Below are 16633 nucleotides of genomic sequence, written 5' to 3' on the forward strand. Positions count from 1 at the left end.
TTCAACTCATTATTCTTAGACATACAGTATATTAAAATGTATTGCACAGGGTTCATGCCATTTTCTTTTTACAATAGTCTTATTTCATTGAAGCAAAATGTTTTAGCCATTATTTGTGAAAAATATAAAAATATATAGTTATATAAATATCTTAGATTGTAAGCCCTCACGGGCAGGGCCCTCCTTGCCATCTTGTCTTTAATTGTATTGTAATTATAATGTCTTCCCTATATTGTAAAGCGCTGCACAAACTGTTGACGCTATATAAATCCTGTATAATATATAACAAATGTTATCTCACTTGAAGGGTTGGTTTCACAAAAAAATGAGAAGGTGAAATAACTTATAACAATGGTCTCTACACTTGAAAATGTCACTACACAATCCAGGAGGCTGTATAGCAACATAATGCTTGCAACACAGAGGGGTCTATTCACAAAGCTGCCGAAGGATCTGGCCATAGCTTCGAGTCATTGGTCTGCACACCTAAGTGACCACGTTGACCGATGAAAATCATCTCATTACACACTTGCCCTTTTATGCCTTTGACAAAAAAAACATTTGTGCTTATTTACTCGTGTAAGAAAGAATAAAAAAAAGGCTTGTGATCGTGGAATTTGTAATTTGGTCCATTAGATTGGTTTTTTTTAATACTGCATTTGGTACTGTGTGCTTCTTGAGGATGTGTTGTACTGTTCTCTGTCAAAAGGTCTTTGAGGGGAAAAAAGGTTTATATTATGTACTCGTAAAGAGGTTTGCAAATAATCAAACCATGACCCTCCTCCCTTATTGTTTGGTACTTATTTAGAATCTGAGGTTCTAAATGTTGATTCTGTGATGGAAATGATTAGCAAATAAACAGTATCACATTCTCATTGAAATAGGAGGGATGTTTGTATTAATTTGTATGCAAACTTGACTTCCAATGCTTTCATTACCAACAAGGCATTAGTAGTTCCTTTTGGTACAGCGTATCTTGTGTATTTTGTCTTATTAGTGTGGTCTTCAAATACATTTAGATAGGAGGTGTACCTCTGCTTGCTTAAAATGGAAAAATTATGGAAATTGTATGTTTTAACTTGCTTTGGTTAAGCAACTCGTGCTTGCATCTTTTATTATTTAAAACAGAAACATCCCTCAAGTCACATGTATGCAAAGTTTTTTAAAGCCTATTTCCACCTTTTATAAGTGATTGATTGTGTTTTTTTGTGGTAATGTAGAGCAGCAGGGTTGACGTATATGTGTGTGCATTGTCAGGGGTCACAGGGATGTTTTTCAAACTTTATTTAAAAAAACTTTTTCACAGGCCAGAGACCTAGAAATTCAAAATTCCCTCCACAGGATCTTCAATCCAGGTTGTTATCTGTAAACTCCAATCAGCTGATTCCTCTCTGCTCAGTTCAGTGTGCTGACCCCTCCCCCCTCCTAATGAACAAGCACACACTCAGCTCTGAGGAGAGAGCAGAGAGGATAACTCCTCCCTATGAATCATCATCACATCTCCTCATAGCTTTGTGTGTGTGAGGAAGATCTCCTCATAGCTCCGTGTGTCTCCTGCACTTGCTGTGTCTGTAGACCTTCTCTCTGTCACTGTGTTCTGTGTGTCGGTGCGTGTGCTATGAAGATCTGTACTTGTTGTGTCTCTTCTCTCTGTCACCGCATTCTGTGTGTCTCTCTCAGATCTCTCCCTCTCCTGGGTCAGATTTACTCTCTCTGCTGCCCCAAGTCCAGGTTCCTCAATGTGCCTCCCCTCCCCCACCATTCTTGTCATTTACCGATGACTGTTAGAACAGATACATTAAAAACACACTGGGGGGAATTTATGAAAACTTGAGCAAACAGAACCTGGAGCAACCAATCAGCTTCTCTCTTTTCACCTCGCCTCCTATTCCTGTGGAAAATCTAAAATGTTAGTGTTCTCATACACATTTGTACCAATGGTCACTAGGTCCATTAGTGATGGCAAATCTCCCCAGACATGAATAGAAATAATAAACCTGACAGTTTTTAAACCTTCCAAATTCTAGTCAAAACCAAAATAAAATGTTTTGACTTGACATAACAAATTTAAAACACCACCAGCAAAGGAATCTCAGAGCAAAATTGGGTTTTCCCACCCTATTGCCTCTTGCAGGTTGCAGGTTTTGCCTACACCTACACAATAGAGCTGTCAGCTTAACAACCTTAGGGGTGCTTGCACTTTTTAACAGATATGTGTATCTAGTGAAAAAAATGTTCACTGTAATAAACAAAATCTATCCATACTCAATATATTTGTATGTGTATAACCTAGCGTGTAATACACAGTGACCTTGTGGTATAAAACAGACAACAGTCACATCATTGTATAGGAACCCTCAGCTACAAATGACTACTGGTTTTCTAATACTGAATTAACCAAACCTTCGCTGACTTTCTGTCTATGGCTTGTTCACACGATGTCTGGACCATGTCCAGACCAGAACATTTTGTTCTTGGACCAAAAAAGCATCCCAATGTATCCCTATGGCATTTTCTGGGCTCTGTTCACACCAGCGCAGTCCGTTCCGGTCCAGACAAAAAAAAACTGCTGGTCTTATTTTCTCTGGAATGCACTGGAACACATGGAAATGCTTATAAAATGCATACAAATGTTTGCAAATGCACTGGAACACACTGGACTGCACCTGCAAGCTCATTTTAGGCTAACAAAAACCCTGGCAAAAAAGCACTGCACTGCGGTTGCAGATCTGCTCCAAATATGGTGTGAACATAGCCTTATGGCTTGTTCACACCATGTCCACACCAGAACGTTTTTTGTCTACTCCAAAAAATGCATATGTATTCATTCCTGTGGTAAAACATGAGGTTTGTTCACACCATTTAGTTCAGTTCCAGAACATTTAAAAAAAAGTACTGCTTGTACTATTTTTTTCTGGTCTGGAATGTACCAAAATGCTTGTAAATGCATGCAAATGCATTGGAACGCACTAGAAATTCAATTACTACAGGATTACAGGCTAATCTTCAAGCACTCCAAGTTTTGAGCTATGCTGAGAGCCATTATAAAAAAAAAGGATTGCTCTACTTTGTTTCAATTCAGAACAGGCTGCCAATCACACACAGCAAACTGTGTTTTTGCCTTTATACTAGGCTGAAATCTGATCTGTGGATCAATAGCACATTTTCTATTGGTTCGTTTCTAATCATTTGTGTGCAAACACACAAAATAGGCAGTCAGTCTTTTTATCTCTTAAACAATTTTGTGTTTTCCATTTTAGTAATGCATAGCAGTATGTATTGCTTCCTAAATGTTTGAATAGTGCTGAATGCTGCATGCTGTCATTTTTACATGTCAAAATAAATAAACAGATCCATCAGTATTCTTACATTTTTGTATGGGAAAATAAACATTGTGAACGCATTTAATCTAATACTTGAAAAGCTCTGTAGGTAATTTACAAACAGCAGGAGTTTCACCTCTCTAGAAATCTTTGTTGATGCAGGCAGCAGAGAGTTTGTTTTACAAAGCTGGAAAACATTGCTCAACCAGTTAAGTTTGTGTGGATTTGTTCTTTGTGGAATAGATATGTGTTTACAGGTTTTCACACCTGAATTCCCTTTGCTGTCAAACAATTCTCACTTATGTAGTATTTGTCCCACAAGACCGTTGAGGGGCCACTAAAGTTGATCCAAAAAGAATGTTGTGACAATTGCTATTATTTTACTTTATATAGGAGAATCATATGCACAACACAGTTAGGGAGCTACATTGTTCCCAGCTATCTCTGAAGACTACAAAACATTCCCATGTTACGGCGAAGATTGAAAGATATGTTCTGTAATCCTGTCCTAGGGTGACAACCTCACTGCCCCATAGATACAGTACAGTAAGTGTGTGTTGTCAAGCTATTTTAGGAATAGTGTTACTGGCTGGGTCACTAGTGGAAATAAAAGATAAATGTCTGAAAATAAATCTAAGGACTGGTAAGATGCAATATCATAAATCTTTGCTCTTGGGTTTATATACATTTAAAAAAAGGTACAAATAATTGGTGAAAGAGTCTGGTCAATAGTATATTCCTGATCTAGGAAGTATTTAAGATGTCTTATTATTTAACAGCAATGACAGCCAGTCCCCCAGCTAACATTTATAGATTAGTATCAGGATATGGAAAATACTTTACAGAATATTTACATTACTTGCAAAATGTGGTCTTTGAGACTGAGGTGTAAAAATTCAAAGTAGCTGATTTGCTGCTATTTTCACTCCTTTTTCCTTTTCAGATTTAGACGTATTGATAAAAACTTTTTCACCACTGTGGTTTGCTATTTTGTGCTTTTTGATTTAGCAGTTTTCCAGTATTCTTTTTATATTTATCAACATTGAACAAATGGAATTTACAGTGGGAAAAAAATGAGAATTTGTAGAACACTAAATTGTTTGTGATATAAATGTTTCCGATGTTCTCTGAAATCAGTTTAAGCAATGCCTGTGTTTCATCAAGGCAATACATAATTTTATGTTCTAGTGATAACAAGCATGTATGGGCATTGGAAGTTGTTGGTATTCTACTGTGATTTTCCTAGCATGTTAGACTTCTATAGGACTCAAGAGCAATTATTCCCTTTGGGCACCCATAGTAGTCTGCAAATATTAAAACCTTGTCTTGCTGGGATGCCTAAAAAATAATAGCAGAGCCATGACTTATGCAAGTCAACACATCAATATAGATCTCCTTTGAGTTTTTTGCCCAAAGGTTTTGTGAGTGACCTAAGACATTTTAATAGCTTTATATGTTCCATTTGTTTTTATGTTCCGGGTGTCTTTGTGTTGTGAGGTGGGGTTTACATATTCTCATTTTAATGCCAAATGAAAATAGGGTTTACCATACTAGTTGACTTCTCAACAATAAACAGTTTAGCTGCCTACAAACACATTAATGTAAAAGCTGTGAACCTACAGAACTAATTCTGGTCAGTCACAATGAATTGTTTGCTACCAGGGCTCACCACCAATCTTTCATTGACTTATTTCGAGAATGTTGAACCCCCGAGGGAAAAGGAAATAACAAAAGCCTTTTTACTAAGGATCCCGTTTAAGTATTTGTGCAAGCTTTTATGTTTTCTATTAGTCAATGAATGTTGGGTTTTCTGTGTCTTTTATGTTTTCTTTCAAGCAGGCTTCATTACACACATATGCTTGATCACAGACTTTGCAACATAGTCCCATTTACTATAAATTGCATAAAATACTGCTCTGAATTTGCAAAAGGTTTACAGTAGCATGTACAAGCATGGACAAATGTGTTTGCACCCTTACAGCTCATTAAAACAATGCTTCATTCCTCCTGAAAAGTGATGAAATTAAAAGCAATAGTCACATGTAAACCTGCATGCCTTTGATATGTCAGAGTAAAGCATGGAAAGTGACAAATTATTGCTTACTCTAGATATTCTAAAATTACCTGGATAGATTTGTTGGTACCCCTAGAAAAGCTTATGAATGATTAGATCATAGTGATATTTCAAATGGACAGTTTCACTAAAGGCACATTTTACATGATCAATTTATATAAAGAACCAAAGATGACTACACAAGGCATAGCTTACCTATCTCAGACTAGAATATTATATTAATATATTCTTTTCTCTTACAGTATACAGTACATGTTACTCTTACATTTTTATAATGCAAGTTTTTGTTTATTGTCATTGGTGCATGATGCCACTGATTTCTTTCTGATATAGGCAGATACCAGTTCCGTTTCTGTGTGGGCTTAATTCTCATTTAGGTAAAAATTAGTTTTTTCTTTCAAAGTGGTTTATGACATTTTTTTAAACTGTCAAAAAAATGAACACATTTGTATAATAGTAACAGTAAATAGTAGTAATTCTAATGCAGGACATGGCAACAGCTATTTCCTGCTGTCAGTTCTTCAGTTGTGTCTTGATTGTACATACACACAAACCATTTCCTGAACATTTCAGGGGCCGCTAAAACCAAAAAAAGGAAGCAAATCAACCATATCTATTAACATGTATTCAAATGATTGACTGTGTTTATAGACCTACCAAAATAAACTCACTAACAGTCTTTCTTTTTGCAGGTGTTTTGGTTGTTAATGTTACATGGCGGAATAAGACATATGTTGGTACTTTACTAGATTGCACGAAGCATGACTGGGCTCCTCCAAGGTAAGACTGACTTGAAGTCAAACTAACAAATTTGCCTTACCTGTACCTTGTGGATGAGAGAGGTGCTGTTCTGTATTATCCCTCTTATAGATTATGTATTATGTCTACTCTCCCCATATTTTACACATCTTTGAACCCTAACTGTTCAGGCAATAACCTTGACCCCTTATGTCATACTATACTGTTCTAGCACTCCCCCACGCTATTGTATTGTGAGAATTATAACATAAAACATAGAAGTATTTTGATATAAATAAATAAAACAAAATGGTGTTTGGCATAATGATTAAAGAATATGCTTCTGGATTCATCATCATCATGATGTGGTTATTGTGCCACTAAGTCTTGCTTTCAATTTGAACAACTGGCTAACAAGTGGGATAAGAGTTAAGTAGGGTTAAGAAACATGTCCACATTTTTGCTGGCACACACAGCTGCCGATATTAAAGTAGAGTTCCTATTTTGCATTACACTGACAAAGAACCTGTTCTCTTCAACTGCTAGTAGGTCCATATAAAAGCTGCAACAAAGTGTAAAGTAAATTTCACATTATTATAACTTTTTTTATTTTTTTATGCACAGGTTTTGTGATTCACCTACAAGTGACCTTGAAATGCGAGGGGGTCGTGGAAGGGGAAAGAGGGCAAGGTCAGCAGCACCAGGAGCAGCAGCAGCAGCACCAGCTCCTGGCAGTGATGCAAATTTTACAGAATCAAGAGGGCTCCACAATAAAAACAGAGGAGGAGCTCATGGGAAAGGGAGACGTGGAAGCATTAATACAAGTGGTCGTCGGACCCCCCCAAATTGTTCAATTGAGGATGTTAAAGCAAGTCCTTCACCTGTTGGCAAGAGGAAAAAGCCTCCAATGGAACTAGATCTCAATTCCAGTTCAGAGGACTTTAAATCCGGGAAAAGGGTTCGTTCAAATTCTCGTAGCATGCCAACAACTCCACAAGGCAAAAATGAGAACTCGTTTTTGGACCAAGGCTGCTCTTCTCCAGTTTTAATAGACTGTCCGCATCCAAACTGCAACAAAAAGTACAAGCACATAAATGGACTGAGATATCACCAGGCACACGCACATTTGGACCCTGAAAACAAACTGGAGTTTGAGCAGGATAGCGAGGACAAAGTTTCAGACTGTGAGGAAGCTCTGAGCAATGTTGCACTTGAGTGCAATGAGTCAAGCACAAATTTGGATCAAATAAAAACACCTATGTCGCCTGGTTTACAAAGTGCACCTGGCACACCAAAGGGCAAACGGGATTTGACAAACAACTGTCCAATCCAGGTTCATTCCAAAACTGGCAAGAATTCTGCAAAAAAAAAAGTTCTGAATGTGGAACTTAATAACCTTCCTGTAATATCAAACATGTCAGTTTCACTGGAAAATTGTGCAGTCTTAGATGGCAATCTCATGGTAGAAATGCCAAAACTGGAAGCAGAAGGACTGATCGACAAGAAAAATGAAAAAAGTAAAAAATCCAACAACTGTAAGGTTGAGAAAAACCTTTCAAAACTGAAAACCGCTCGCCCAATTGCTCCAGCTCCAGCTCCCACACCTCCTCAATTAATAGCTATACCTAGTGCAGCCTTTACAAACACAACTACAGGAACAATAACAGGATTACCCTCTTTAACAACTCCTGTTTGCCAGGCAACACCAAAGAGCCCCCCATTAAAACCTATTCAACCAAAGCCTACAATTATGGGTGAGCCAAGCACTGTAAATCCTTCTCTCACATCACTCAAGGACAAAAAGAAAAAGGAAAAAAGAAAACTAAAGGAGAAGGAAAGTAAAGATCCCGTAAGCCCTAAGGAAGACTCTAAAATTTGTAAAGTAGAGGATTTAAAAGGATCTGGAAAGGATTTGCCAAGTAATTTTTTAAAAGATCCTCTTAACAAGAGTGAATCTCTTACTAATGGACTGTCTGAAACACAAGAAAGCCGAATGGCAAGTATCAAAGCTGAAGCAGATAAGGTCTATACATTTACTGACAATGCACCAAGCCCATCTATAGGAAGTGCCTCTAGGGTTGAATGCAGCACTGTGATAAATGGACAGCCCCCGATGGCTCCGCTGCATGTCATGACACAAAATGGTGGGGATAGTTCTGCTACTAAAACAAATAGTCCAGCGTACTCCGATATTTCAGATGCTGCTGATGATGGTGGTTCTGATAGCAGATCAGAGGGCATGAGGTCAAAGACTAGCTCCCCCACTGATATTATATGTAATCAAGAAGATGATAAGGGTCATTCTACACCTATTTCTCAGTCATCTCAGATGAAAGAATCTCATTCTCCATATTATCATGGTTATGACCCTTATTATTCCCCAACCTATGTGCATTCTGGACAGGTCAACACTTCTGTAACTGGAAATATTAATTCTTCTCAGGGTGGCAAAAGCAAAAAAGAAGTAGATGAAGAAGTTGAAAAGAAAGAGAAATCTGACAGTATGGACAGTAAAAAGAATGACACAAGTTGCACTAATGTGCCACCTCAGCATCAATCTGTTATCACGCAAAGGCACCCTGCACTAGCCCAGTCACTTTACTACGGACAGTATGCTTATGGACTATATATGGACCAAAAGTCTTTAATTGCATCAAACCCTGCATACAGGCAACAGTATGAAAAATATTATGAAGACCAGAGAATGGCAGAGCAAAAAATGCCACAAACTGTAAGGGAGTGTGAAAGAAAATCTGACAGTTCATCTAAGGAGCCAGGAAAAGATGATGGCAAATTGAAAAATATGCCATGTGCTACCATTTCAAAAGCACCTTCTACTCCAGAACCAAGTAAAGTGAACTCTAAAATAAGTGTTGTCAGTAAAACAGAAGATCCTGTGAAACCCCAAATGTTGCCCAATCCTCAGCAACAGCAACTTCCATGTGATAGCTTTAAGGCAAAGCAAATGGAAAACCACCAACTTATAAAAGAGGCAGTAGAAATGAAATCTGTAATGGATTCAATGAAACAAACAGGAGTAGATCCCACTGCAAGATTTAAGCAGGTAAGACCAATATATAATCATTGATAGATTTACCAGGGTGTTTAGCTTTTCTATTATGTAAAATGTATCTATTGATTGTTCAAATTTGAATTACATCTATAACCTAGCTTCACAACAATAAGATTGTTAATATCTGGGTTAATTTGTAACATTCTATATTACTGTTATACTTTTGTTTTCCAGTTTTGAAAAAAAATTACATTTAATCCATAATAATACAGATCCTTAAAGTGTAAACTATAAGGAAAATAAGCCAAAAGTTAGTAGGCTTAGGGTAAGCCTTAACAGGCAGATGTCTTTCTAAGAACAACAAATAGGATATCTGCCTGTCCTCAAGTGATGTGCTACAGTGCTAGGACCTGCTGTGGCTCGCATACAAATGGTAATAGAAGAATAAAGGTTCAAGTCCACTCAACATGAGATTGTCTAACAAGATAGAAGTTTTCCTGTGGGATATGGAGCACTTTAATCTTAAGAAGCCTTGCTTGTGATTTATTGGGTAAATAATGGTTACCCTTAAAGAGGAAAATCACCATAAAGTAACCTCAATTGGGAAAGACTTGAAGCAACCCAGTAAAAAAAATGTAAACATGCTCTGGAAATTTACATGTTGATTACTAAGCTTTCCAGTGGGTTGTGAGTCAGACTACACTCTTCAGGAACTATGGGCACCACTGGTTTTGTATCATTACTATGGCCTGTAGTGAAGTAGCGGTCACCAAGAGCTCAGCTGGGGACCAGGTATCTGACACATCCAGAAGTGTTGTATACCATGGAAGCCCACTGTTCTTCAAGAGAGCAAAGTTTTAGCTCACCACCCAGTGGGAAGGAAAGTATTAACCTATTTTACAGAGTGCATATAATATAATTTGAACAGGGCCACTTTAGGTAAAGGATAGTAGTGATGTTATCCATTATAATCAACCTGTTTAAAGTGTTTTTGGAAGTAATCCTAATTTCAATTAAAAATTACACATATGTTCACAACAGCTGCAGAACATATATAGCTCTGCATGTATGGTTCTGACATTGAATATCTAGTTTAACTGAATGAAATGCTCTTCTTTTAAGGAGGTTGACTCAAGATGGCACCATTATATTTACCAGTCTAAGTACATAGAACAACAAAAACCTGAAGAAATAGAGAGAGACAAGAAGATAAAGGAAGAGAACTTGCAGAAAACTCCTACTAAAGAAAATGTGTTATCAGTGACATTACCAGTCACAAAAGAGGAGACCAAAGAGGTCAAGCGCCCTGAATCCCAGTTAGGAGAAGAAAGCAAGATTAAGAATGATGACAGGAAGACTCCTGTAAACTGGAAAGATTCAAGAAATGCAAGAGTTGCTGTTTCCTCACCTATGAGCCAACATCAATCATATATTCAGTATTTGCATGCCTACCCATATACGCAGATGTATGATCCCAATCACCCAGCATATCGGGCAGTGTCTCCAGTTTTAATGCATAGTTATCCAGGTAAGTAGAAGATATTTAAAGTCTACTAACTTTTAAGTTTAACAGATGTGACATCTGTTGGGAAAGGGGATATTTGATGTCCTAAGGTATTTTTGAGAAAATACACCTTTAAGGGCCCATTACCTCCAGATGTTGCGCTAATCTCTCAGCATCTTATGTGCGGTCCCCCTGGCATAGTGCCAAAGCGCTGATCCCAGAGCATCACACTGTGTACTTTTTTGTTAGAACTTTATTGAAATGTCACATTTTGTTCAGTGATATACTTTAACATCATCTGGGGCAATTATTTTAGCATACACAATCTAATGTCTACCTATAGGACTTCTAGGTGGGCTGATGTTGCACAGTATATGATAATGCATCTGCCCTTTCTTGGATCTGTTGTGATGTATTTTGTAACCTTGCCAATAAACAGAGGAGGTATACACCTGATTTACATATTCTTTCCCTTTTCTTAATAGAAAAGCTCAAAATTGTGCAAATTAAAAAGAAAATAACTGACAGAAGCACTTGCAAGAACAAATGGTTCTGATGGTTGAAACTGTTTTCTTAAAAAGCTCTGCAAAGCTAAATCCTTGCCTTGACTCCATAGACGATGCTAAAATTAGGCCTTAAAACTGCATTATAAACAACACATTCTTTGTTTTTGCCTTTACATAAGCACAGATAATTACTTTCGAGCGCTGCTTTGGGCTCCCACACAGCACAGTCTTTTGGTATGACTGGCTCATCTCTTTCCTATACAGCATTTTTTCCTATAGAATCCTGTCACAAGTCACAGAAATATAAACCTATATCTATTATTAAAGTCGGATAATGCTTAAACCATTCTAGTACTTACCAATTAAGCCAATATTCTATTTATCTAATTATACAGGTGTATGTACTCCTTCAGTTCTTAAGTTTAAAGTGTTAGAACAAGCATTATACTTTCTTGTAAATAGTAAAGCCCTAATATTTAAAAGCAAAAAAACTCAATATTCAACATAGCAAAAATATTTGTTTCTGTTTGCTATAGGGGCTTATCTTTCTCCAGGATTTCCTCACTACTCAGTTTATGGAAAAGTGTCAGGAAGAGAAGAATCTGAGAAAGCCAGTACCAGTCCTAGCATGAACTCAAAACCATCATCTGAATCAAAAGCATTAGACTTACTGCAGCAGCATGCCAATCAGTACCGCACCAAGTCTCCCGCTGTGAGTGTCATGTCATGTTTTTTCCAACCCCCCCCCCCCAACGCATTTACATTCCTGCATTCATTAATGCAAGCAACACAATGTAGAGCTAATTTACACAACATCACCTTGCAATTCAGGGCAGGGCTTTGCACAAAACACCTGCTGGGTGTGTACACACTACAAAGGTGTTTAGATTCCACCCATAGATCATGCTGGGAGGGAACACATTGCTGCTCGTGGTGTGTTTATAAGGTTAGTAAATCAACCCCCTTGCCTCTGTGCAGGAGCTACCTGTCATAAAAACTGGTCACTGCTGCTCTCTCTCTTTGTGCATGTTTACAGTGTTTTGGATTTGAGGACGCCGAGGTAGATACCATAGCTGGAGAGGAGGAAGAGACAGGCAGCAGGGAGCAGTCTAGGAGCCAGCCAGGAACGTGGTTCAGGTGAGTATAACTCTTGTTATGTTAGCTCCCTGGACAAAATGAGCACCTAACCCTTGCAGTGTGGGGGTAGCCTCAATGCAAGGGTTAAGATTTTTTCCCCCCCCCCCCCCCCCACATTTTCTATTTGTTCTGGTTAAATTTTATATATAAAGCTATTTTCATTTGAAGTGTGAAGAAAGTTTTCCCTGTGTAATTAACTTGGGGTTTAACAGGTTTTGGAATTCTCTCCCTGCTATTATGTGAAGGAGCTGGCTGATAAAAGCCCATTTGCCAAGCACTAGCACTTTCATGTAGGTGGTAGGGAGCCATTCACATGCTCTCACATACGGGGAATTCCTAGGTTATTTTCTTCGCTCTTGATGGTGTGGTAAGAGGAACAAAGTTAAGTAAAAACTACTGGTGCAGCCAATTAAAAAGTCAATGTATAGCTTAGCTTTGCTTGGGCAATGTGCAGATTAACTTAATACATTACCTGTTGAACTCTATTAAATAAACCTGTAATAAAAATGTTAACTGATATATAAACATTTTAATTTTCTAATTGCAAAATATAGGTAATGTTCAGCGCAGGAAGGTCATGATACCACACCCCATAGATATAAAGTACAAACACAACAAAACAGGCATATATGCCTGTGTTTGTACTTTTCACAAAATATGTTAGCAAATTGTGGTTCCTGGTGAAGAAGATTTTAATACATTTAATTCTTGTAATTACTGTATAGTACAACTTTGCTTTTTTTTTTTTTAACAGTGGTACAGATATGATAATCTGAATTCCCCATCCTTGGCATACCACAACCTACTTCCAAAAGAAAGCTAGAATGCTTGACACACCATTTTGGTCCTCTGCTCAGGGATAGGATTGAACAAACTGTTTAAATATAGATAACTTTTTTTTTTAGAAGCCAGCATCTGTGTTGTGTTTAGTTTAGTATTCTAAAGTTTTAGACTCTATGAAGGAGTTATATTGGATAATGTAAACTACATAATATCCATTGTGTCTGCTACACAGTTGGCAGAAAAAGCTCCAACTGAGCGAGAACGAGAATCGGAAAGGGAGAGAGAGAGACACTCACCTTTTAGCCAACGGCATCTTCATACGCATCATCACACACATGTTGGAATGGGATATCCTCTCATACCTGGACAGTATGACCCATTTCAAGGTTAGTAGCTGCTCTCTTAAATCTTTGTTCCTTCACTACCATTAATTCTATGTTATTACTTGTACCCTTTGTCATGCTTTTGATTTTGGTATGATTGCCTGCTTAGCACAGTGTTTGATAAGTATCTAGTACAATTGTGATCTTTGCTGCATTCCAAAAGACACAAAAGAAAGACAGAGCATATACAAAGTATATTCATTTGTATGCATGTCAGCAGCAGTGCACAAAGCTAAGTAAATTGCCATTTTAATGACTTTGAGATCTCCAGCAGCATCTGTATCACATTATCATGAACGTGTGGTATTTATTTATTTTGGGATGTAATTTAGCCTATGCTTTCCTTTTGTTCACAAAGATTCCCACCAATGCTGTACACATACTACCCATGAAAGCAAATTAACAATTATTCACGGCAGACTTTTGCAGTGCAGGATGAGTCTGTATGTTCTGTAAAGAATATTGTGATATACTACACAATGTAGCAAGGTCACAAACTATTATTATTATACAGGATTTATATAACGCCAACAGTTTGCACAGCACTTTACAATATCAGGAAGACATTACAATCACAATACAATTCAAGACAAGATGGTAAGGAGGGCCCTGCCCATGAGGGCTTACATCCTAAAAGACTATCTATGAAAATACTGCTGCTTTATTTGTATCTAAATGACCGTGTTCAGTGCATTTGGGAGTGCAGTCTTATCCTACCTTACTATCCAAATGAAGCTGAAAAAGACTTCTAATGTTCATCAATATTCTATAATTCATGTATATTTAAAACAAGCTGCTTGAACGTCATAGTTATGTGGTCTGATCTGTATGCATGGAAGGTTTCATTAACAGAATGAAATAATTAAAATACCTATTAGTATAAATATACTGAATAAGTCCACTCTATGGGTTATGAAGAAAAAAAAATACAATAATGTTACAGAAGTCTAACAGTATTATTTTTTTTAAATGGACAATGAGATTGAAGACTGTATAGTAGAAAATATAGTTATTGTGTGAATTAGTTCCTCAGTCCACCGTCCAAATTGAACTTCATTGTCTTGAGAGTAATGGTGCGACTGTTTTATTTCTGAAAAGTTAGGGGAAGAGAGTTTGTGATGCATGTGCACTGCATTCAAGTGAATGTACTCATACGGGGCTTTTCCTCTAGGGTTGACCTCTGCTACCCTTGTTGCCACTCAGCAGGTGGCTACTCAGGCATCTGCATCCGGTATGTTTCCTACACAAAGAAGGTAAATAGAGTATCTTAGTGAATGGCATTGTATCTATTAATATGTATACATGCATTTGGAGATTCGAGTGGAACTTTTCAGTATTGCAAATTTTAATCATATTGGAGCCCTAGTACTTTATAATGCAAGCCAAAAACAGTGCAACGGCATCTGTTTGTCATCTGTAATTTTCCAAATTTGAATACAGAGACAATAAGGAGATGCAAAGAAGCACATTTGCAGCTTTTTGTCTTTTTTCTGTTTTATTTTTTCTGTACTATTTTCCTTTCAAAGGAATACCAGAGTAAGCTGTTTTTTAGCAGCTGTTTACTTTGTTAAGCATCAATGAATCATTTTATACCATTGTACAGCATCACCTCTGATTATAAGCAAACCCTTTTAAAGTAAATGTGATTATGCACTTCTTTTGAAACAAAAATCTGAATTTGTCAATTAATGTATATACATGCACTATAGAAAAGCAGAATAGCAAAAATAAGTTAAGCTAATTTGGTATAAAAAGTGTATTGCAAAACTGGAATATTCATGCCACAAGTTCTAAAAATCTTGTCCACTTGAATACACTTTTATAAACCAGTGAAACCCTCCGTTCAATCCTATTGGAGCCACTGGAGCATGGAGTCTCCATAGGATTAAATGGAAGGTTACTGTGCATCTGCAGGCATGACTCAGAAGAACTTCACAAGTAGCTCCATGGTTTTATAGGTGATATGTCATTGGATCGAGGACAGGTGAGTATAGGACTTGCTAGTGGTGCATGGGAAAGTATAATATAAGTGTAACTGAACCAAAGGTGCTGGTGCACTGTACGGCTTTCCCATGTTACTCCAAACAAGCATGACCCCACCACCTTATAGCAAGTTCACATCAGCGTTCCTAAGAACACTGTTTTCCCTCAAGCTTACAAGCAGTTTAATATTAAAAGGAAGAGCCAGAGCAGTAAGTAGAACATTGCTATATCAGGGCTAACAGTGTTGAACGGGGTAGTTAAATGAAACCTCTCTAATCACTAGTTTCCCCTTGAGAGTGGTCAGCCTGCAGCTTCAGGGGCCACCCACAGTCAAGAGATTGTTGTCTAATCCAGTTAAAAAAAAGCTAAATTGGGCACCTACCATTTCAGATTTATTGGTACCCTATGGTACCCTAAACATGGCTTTAATGGCAGAAAAAGTATTTTTTTTATTCAAGGCTTTTTATCATATAGCCCTAAATTAATATGAAAGTGACAGCTACTGTATAAAGAAAGCCTAAAGCACACCCACAATACATGTTAGGCATACTCCTAAATCTGAAAAAGAAAGTTTAACATTAATGTATATATTACTACCCTGTAGGTCATTGTTGAGAGTTTTTTAAACTATCTTTTGCTGTTAAGCCTTGCACAGGCATGGGTTTACTAGACCAGTTACATTACTTGCATTGTATGTATAATGGGAACTATTTCAACCATGAAATCTTATCTGTTTGTATGATGGCCATGTAAAGGGCACACACGAGACTGCTAGAAATGTATTTTCCATCCTTCTCTTTGATTACCTATTCTGTGTTAAATAAATAAATGTCTACTGGAAATAGAATTTCTGTGCTCATAAAATAATAACGTGCATGTGTGTATTTGTATAGTACAAATGTGTAGCATATTACTAATGTTAATTTGTCTCCTTCTTTTTCAGGGAATGAATACATAGAAAATGTACATTAAATCATGTGACTGGATCACATGGGAGAGTGATTAATTACAGACATCAGTTCAATGGTGTTTATCTAAGAATGCCTAAGTGGGAGGCAAAACACTTCATTTCATTTGTTGTAAATTCCAGATTCTTGTTTATTTTTTTTTTAATAGTGAAATAAGATGTTCCTGTAATTAGATGTCCATGTGAAAGTAATGTGTGTGTGTGTGTGTATATGTATGTATA

At 37.2% G+C, this 16633-nt stretch overlaps 1 protein-coding gene across 3 annotated transcripts in view; it reads left to right on the forward strand.

The window, feature by feature from the left end:
* ZNF608 (zinc finger protein 608) overlaps positions 1-16596 on the forward strand; it is an 89668-nt gene extending 73072 nt beyond the window's left edge. The window contains exons 4-10 of one of the 3 annotated variants that reach the window (XM_018571190.1): positions 6090-6177; positions 6760-9199; positions 10271-10676; positions 11695-11870; positions 13311-13464; positions 14633-14714; positions 16388-16596. In XM_018571190.1, coding sequence (XP_018426692.1) covers positions 6090-6177; positions 6760-9199; positions 10271-10676; positions 11695-11870; positions 13311-13464; positions 14633-14714; positions 16388-16394 — 3353 coding nt within the window. In that variant the 3' untranslated portion in view covers positions 16395-16596. Of the gene's footprint in view, positions 1-6089; positions 6178-6759; positions 9200-10270; positions 10677-11694; positions 11871-13310; positions 13465-14632; positions 14719-16387 lie in introns of those variants that run through there. The other 2 variants (XM_018571205.1, XM_018571197.1) reach the window with 2 other exon arrangements.
* The last annotated feature ends 37 nt before the right edge of the window (positions 16597-16633 follow it).

The sequence above is a fragment of the Nanorana parkeri genome, unplaced genomic scaffold, assembly GCF_000935625.1.
Source record: "Nanorana parkeri isolate BGI_ZX_2015 unplaced genomic scaffold, ASM93562v1 scaffold40, whole genome shotgun sequence".
Classification (NCBI taxonomy): domain Eukaryota; kingdom Metazoa; phylum Chordata; class Amphibia; order Anura; family Dicroglossidae; genus Nanorana; species Nanorana parkeri.